The sequence below is a fragment of the Mya arenaria genome, chromosome 8 (genome assembly GCF_026914265.1).
Source record: "Mya arenaria isolate MELC-2E11 chromosome 8, ASM2691426v1".
Classification (NCBI taxonomy): Eukaryota; Metazoa; Mollusca; class Bivalvia; order Myida; family Myidae; genus Mya; species Mya arenaria.
In genome coordinates, this window is record NC_069129.1 from 13,567,604 (window position 1) to 13,575,020 (window position 7,417).

At 34.9% G+C, this 7,417-nt stretch overlaps 1 protein-coding gene across 1 annotated transcript in view; it reads right to left on the reverse strand.

Annotated features, from left to right (window-relative positions):
- Positions 1–6,958, reverse strand: part of LOC128245032 (uncharacterized) — a 31,245-nt gene extending 24,287 nt beyond the window's left edge. Inside the window, exon 1 of the mRNA XM_052963230.1 lies at positions 6,842–6,958. Coding sequence (XP_052819190.1) covers positions 6,842–6,865 — 24 coding nt within the window. The 5' untranslated portion in view covers positions 6,866–6,958. The remainder of the gene's footprint in view (positions 1–6,841) is intronic.
- Positions 6,959–7,417: the final 459 nt, after the last annotated feature.

Consider the following 7,417-nt stretch of genomic DNA (forward strand, 5'->3'; position numbering starts at 1 on the left):
AATAAATAAACTATACTTAAATGTTGTTTGGGGTGTTTTTAAGCTTTAATATATGTTATGTACTAAGAGGTATACCTTTATAATCATATTTCCATATACAGAAAGTGACAAGGATTCCGGTACTTTGCAGGTCGGATTGCCGATTATAATGATTTGACCAAGCTACCGGAATCCCCTGAGAAATAATAAATAAACTATACTTAAATGTTGTTTGGGGTGTTTTTAAGCTTTAATATATGTTATGTACTAAGAGGTATACCTTTATAATCATATTTCCATATACAGAAAGTGACAAGGATTCCGGTACTTTGCAGGTCGGATTGCCGATTATAATGATTTGACCAAGCTACCGGAATCCCCTGAGAAATAATAATTAAACTATACTTAAATGTTGTTTGGGGTGTTTTTAATCTTAATAATATATGTTATGTACTAAGAGGTATACCTTTATAATCATATTTCCATATACAGAAAGTGACAAGGGTTCCGGTAGTTTGCAGGTCGGATTGCCAATTATAATGATTTGACCAAGCTACCGGAATCCCCTGAGAAATAATAATTAAACTTTACTGAAATGTTTTTGGTACCAAAATCTAATTTAAACTATACGTAAATGTTGTTTGGGGTGTTTTTAAGCTTTAATATATGTAATGTTCTACGAGGTACACCTTTATAATCATATTTCCATATACAGAAAGTGACAAGGATTCCGGTAGTTTGCAGGTCGGATTGCCGATTATAACGATTTGACCTAGCTACCAGAATCCCCTGAGAAATAATAATTAAACTTTACTGAAATGTTTTTGGTACCCAAATCTAATTAAACTATACGTAAATGTTGTTTAGGGTATTTTTAAGCTTTAATATATGTGTTGTTCTACGAGGTACACCTTTATAATCATATTTCCATATACAGAAAGTGACAAGGATTCCGGTAGTTTGCAGGTCGGATTGCCGATTATAATGATTTGACCAAGCTACCGGAATCCCCTGTGAGACAGAATGACTAAATTTCAATACTGTTTTCTTTTTCAGATTTAACGTAGAATACAATAGGAGTATTTCAATTACGTTTTTGAAAATGATATTTTGTTGTATATTTGTGTCGTGTTCTATCTATATATTTCTTTTTTCAATCTGAATGATGTTACTGTAGCTGGAAGGGAAGACCGCTAACACGTGACAATAGAGTACCAATAATATATATTATTATTATTAGACCAGATTTGTTGAGCGCCCTTTTCATAAAAAAATACGTTCAAGGGCGCTTTACAATTAAACAAGTGACATATCGCAGATATGTGGAAATCACCAAAAGTGACATATTTTAACATATTAAACCAATTCAAGTGAAACTCATATGTTGTCAAAAAAACACACACACATAAAGTGTCTAAAATGCTATATGCAATAAAATAAGCATAAAAAAGTAAAATAAGAATAAGAAATCAACAACATGAAACCAAATATATATATATACATATATATATATACATATACAGTTACTGTAGTTCTGTATCGTAAAAATAAGTAGGGATAAAAACAGCCACAGTTGTTATCTATACGTTGTAGGAAGTTTTGAAAAGTTGTGTTTTGAGAGCTCTTTTGAATGAATTAAGTGATGATTCTTTTCTGAGAGTGTCCGGGAGAGAATTCCATAGTTTTGCGGCAGCAACTTTGAAACTCCTATCACCGTAAGAGACCAGTCGACATTTTTGTGGCACAAGGGTGGTTGCTGCACTTGCTGATCTCAGGTTTCTAGTTGGCACGTAAACCTCTACTAAGTCGCTCATGTAAACCGGTGACTGACCATGCAAAGTCTTGAAAGTTTGAATGATAATTTTATATTTAATTCTATCTTGTATTTGAAGCCAGTGAAGGTCTTTAAGGATTGGTGTTATGTGTTCAAAACGGCTTGTTTTCGTAATGATACGTGCAGCTGTGTTTTGAACAATTTGCAGTTTGTTCGTTGTTGATTTCGGCACGCCATACAAGAGAGCATTGCAATAATCTAACCGTGATGTCACAAGCGAGTTTATGAGAGTCTTGGTGGCATCAGCGGTCAAATATGGCCGAATGTGACCAATCTGTCGTATCTGACCATAGCATGTTCGAGTCACCGAATTAACATGCTGGTCCATGTGCATGTTCGAATCAAGCGTAACACCAAGGTTTCGAACAGTTTTTGATGGTTTTATGCTCGTATCGCCAATTTCCAGTTCTAGATTTTCAACAAGTTTGGAGTGTTTTTGACTTGAAAAAATAATTAATTCAGTTTTGTCTGCATTCAATTTTAACATGTTTGAATTCATCCATGATATGATTTCTTTTAGGCATTGTTCAACTCGCGTGATTGTGACTACCTTTGATGCTTGGTCAGTTGGTTTAAACGAAAGATAGAGTTGGGAGTCATCTGCATAAAAATGGTGGTTTAGACGATGGTTTTTACAGATAGACCCGACCGGCTTAGTGTACATCGTGTAGAATTTTGGGCCCAGTACCGATCCTTGAGGAACACTGAATTTCATAAGGACCGGTTCAGAGAGTTTGCCGTCGATGCATACCGTTTGGTAGCGGTCTGTTAGGTATGATGCGACCCATTGACGAGGTTTATCTGCAAATCCAAAGTCAGATTCGAGTCTTTGAAGAAGGGTGTTATGGTCGATGGTGTCAAATGCAGCCGACAGGTCCAGCATCACGAGTACCGTAACATCACCTGTGTCTAATGATTCAAGAATGTCGTTTTGAACTTTTACCAATGCCGTTTCAGTTGAATGAAATTTCCTGTATGCTGACTGGTTTGTTTCATGTAATTGATTGTTTGTCAAATGTTCCTCAATTCTTCTGTTTACCACTTTTTCGAGGATTTTTGAGAGATATGGCAAATTTGATACTGGTCTGTAATTCTTGAGTATGTTTTTGTCAAGACTAGGCTTTTTTAACAATGGCCTTATTCGTGATGCTTTAAATGATTTAGGCACGATTGAACTTTGAAGCGAGCTGTTAACAATTTTCAGCAAAATTGGTAGAAGTTCGTTTATACACGATTTCAAGAGCCATGTAGGAAGAGGGTCTAGTTCACAAGACTTGTTAGCTGACTGTTGAACAAGCTTTTTCACCTCCTCCTCTGTTGCTGGAATGAAATTATCCATTCGCGCAATATCGCGTACTTCTGTGTGTCGATCTTCTGGTACTGATTCACTCTGATGCCGAGATGAAATGTTCGTTCTGATTGTTTCTATTTTATCTATAAAGAAATCGCTGAACTCCTGTGCTAAAACTTCTGGTTTCTTACCTGGTGGAAGTGCAACTTCGCTTGGGCCATTCAATAAATGTTTCGTTAATTTGAACAAACTTTTTTGGTCCCGTTCACTTGATTTTACTTTCTCTGAGTAATAATCAATTCTTGCCTTTTTCAACATTTTGTTAACGATTGCGCATTGGTTCCTATACATTAAATGGTCAACGTTGAGTCTTGAAATCTGCCATTTACGTTCTAGCTTACGCTTCACATGTTTGGCACCGTGAAGCTCCTCCGTGTACCAGGGACAAGATGGTCTCAATGTGATGGTTTTTAAACACAATGGCGCGTGATTGTCTATTAAAGCTGAAAGTTCACTATTGTATGATGAGACAAGAGTGTCTGCATCTGACGTGCTCTGAGACAATTTCAAAAGATCGGATGATAGAATATCAGCTTTGAATGAATCAACGTCAATCGACCGAAGTTTCCTGTATGTTACAGTTTTCTTTACCGGAGGGGGCTTCGCTGCAAGCGCATTGAACATTACTGCGAAATGATCCTTAGCTATTTTGCCAGAGCTATCTGATAATCCAGGATCGGTCACTACAACTGAAGATATTATGTTTTCCATGTCTCTGGTGATGACCACGTCTAAGGTATGACCTTGGACGTGGGTTGGCCCTTTCACATGTTGATACATGCCACAGGATTGAAGCACACTGTTAAATTTGATGGTGTCGCGATCAGAAAGATTGTCCAAATGAAAATTCAGATCGCCGGTGATAATGACATTGTTGTCAATTGTGGCAAATTTTGATAAGAAATCTGGCCATTCGGTATCCAGAAAATCTCGTGCATTCAAGCCATTCTTCTTTGATGGAGGAGGTCTGTACATAACGGCCATGAGCAATGTATAGTTGTTGATACTTACATTACACTCAATATGTTCAAATGTTGAAAATATATTATCACTGGTTGAAGAGACTATTTTAACACCAATCACCGATTTATAGATCAGGGCCACCCCACCACCTCGCCCACTACCTGGGCGTGGCACATGCTTGATTTTATACCCATCCGGTAATAATTCACTTAGACATGCTTTATCGATTGAGGTGCCTAACCATGTCTCAGTCACAGCAATGATATCTAGATCATTCGAGAGTATCAAGTCACTAAAAGATATCGTTTTGTTTTTCAAGGATCTTGGGTTTATGCAACAAATTTTTATGTTTTTCTGGCCTTTAACTATTGTTTGAGATTCATATTTAATGTGGGATAAATTCATTTTTCTCTTAGAGTCCAGCATTTCTTTGTTGCATTTTTGTTTAGGCTTTGATCTACATGTTGATATTACAGTTGGAATAGCTTCAGGTAATGCTCTTAAATTTTCCAAATTGATCCCTTGATTGTCATCCCAATTTCGTGTAAGCTGATAATGACCGCCTCTGGCAGATCTGTATGTCAAAATATCATAATCCTTTAATATTTTCAATGTTTCTTTATCCGGTCGTAAAAACCTTCTGGGTATGTTTTCCAACTTCAATAATTGGTCTCTATTGTATTTTATAAAGCACATTATGTTTGTGAGATTGTGTTCACTAAAATAGCATAAACTATTTTACAGGTAAAAGCAGCCTATTTCATTGTACATCCAATTGTTTTATCGAATAAAACCCACTTTCGAATAAATGAATTTAATTTAAAATCACACAAATGTTGTCTGCATATATTCATCAAATACTATGCAAAAAATCCTGGTTCTAAAGTCATCCGTTTTTACACAATAACACAAATTATCAAGAGCACAAAATTTCTGCTGCCTACACTTGGCGCAACGGTTGAGTGTCTATTACATACATAGATGGATGTCGGACAGAATCTGTTTCTTGATCCTTTATGATGTTATTCATGTTGAATGGGGAAAACAAATTCACCGATATAAATGAAAATTTATTTCTCGTAAACAATAAGAACAAGTCACATTTAATTCAAAACATAACCACGCAGTATTGAAATTTAGTTATTTTACTAATTTTAGTAATTCACAGGGGATTCCGGTAGTTTGGTCATAACATAATCAGGGGTAAACTACCGGACTCCTTGTCACTTTTAGATTAAAACTCTTACTTCATTCTATATTCAAGCATTAACATACTTGAAACAGTATTGAAATTTAGTTATTTTACTAATTTTAGTAATTCACAGGGGATTCCGGTAGTTTGGTCATAACATAATCAGCGGTAAACTACCGGAATCCTTGACACTATTAGATTAAAACTCTTACTTCATTCTATATTCAAGCATTAACATACTTGAAACAGTATTGAAATTTAGTTATTTTACTAATTTTAGTAATTCACAGGGGATTCCGGTAGTTTGGTCATAACATAATCAGCGGTAAACTACCGGAATCCTTGACACTTTTAGATTAAAACTCTTACTTCATTCTATATTCAAGCATTAACATACTTGAAACAGTATTGAAATTTAGTTATTTTACTAATTTTAGTAATTCACAGGGGATTCCGGTAGTTTGGTCATAACATAATCAGCGGTAAACTACCGGAATCCTTGACACTTTTAGATTAAAACTCTTACTTCATTCTATATTCAAGCATTAACATACTTGAAATAGTATTGAAATTCAGTTATTTTAGTAATTCACAGGGGATTCCGGTAGTTTGGTCATAACATAATCAGCGGTAAACTACCGGAATCCTTGTCACTTTCAGATTAAAACTCTTAATTCATTCTATATTCAAGCATTAACATACTTGAAATAGTATTGAAATTCAGTTATTTTAGTAATTCACAGGGGATTCCGGTAGCCTGGTCAAAACATAATCAGCGGTAAACTACCGGAATCCTTGTCACGTTTAGATTAAAACTCTTACTTCATTCTATATTCAAGCATTAAAATACTTGAAATAGTATTGAAATTTAGTTATTTTACTTATTCACAGGGGATTCCGGTAGCTTGGTAATAACATAATCAGCGGTAAACTACCGGAATCCTTATCCATATTCCTTAAATACAGACTTATACTCATTATAGTCATTGTATACTGACATGAAAACTACCGGAATCCCCGTACCCTTTCAGATAGTATGTACGTACATACGCTCATAATGATATATAATGGGTAGTAAATAATTAAAACACCTCCAAACACTTATATAAACTAAAACAATATTAAGTTTTAAATTTAAGTTATTTCTCAGGGGATTCCGGTAGATTCCGGTGGATTTTGGTAGTTAGGGAGATTCCGGTAATTCTATGCACCCGAAATGAAACTTTTTTTCTACAATGTTGTGTAATGTTTAGCTTTCTCCTCATGTATGATGTTGGGGGGTTGTTATTCACTATAAATCAGTGTTATTTCGCGTGCGAATTGGTCAATTGTCTATAGAATATATGGGGAATTTATTTAGTGATCTGTGACCCATAAGTTGTATCCGAATTCATTTTGTCCGAACATCATCCAACTCATATAACATGAATCATTTGATATGCGCAAAAGCATTCACAAATAAACTTAAATGATAAGTATTTTAATTATCATAAATTCTTATAACTCTCGTTTATTATCTTACAATGACAAAGAGCTGCAATTTCATGACGTAGTCTCAGTTTATCTCAGTTCCTTTATACAGTTCCTTGTTTACAAAACAAATTTAAAAGGTCAAGGTCATTTTTAATAAAGAATTCAGTCAAAACGTCCAAATCACAAACGGGAATCAGCTGTTAACTTTAATCGATGATGTACATTATTTAAATCTTGTGGTCTAGGCTAGCTCAAGAAGGTACATTACTTATTTCAAATGGAATCATTTGTTTTTTGCAAAAGACAAGAGTGGAAGAGAGTATTAGTTGTAGCGAAGTCTAAATGAATTATCTATGGTATGATTCGATAACCAGGATCCTCTTGCCTGAAAATTTAACACTCCCTTACTGAGAAATTGTGACTGACTGATTAGTACCCATTATGTACTTTCGTAGATGACCTCGGGTCAGATATTTAGATTCACAGCTCATACACATGATTGTTTTTTGTATCAATTCTGTTTAAATTCTACATATTTTCAAAAATTGCCAACTGATGTGTGACACACTCAATTTGTATTATTGCAAGTAGGTTATTAATGAATAAAACAAAGTTGTAAGCATAA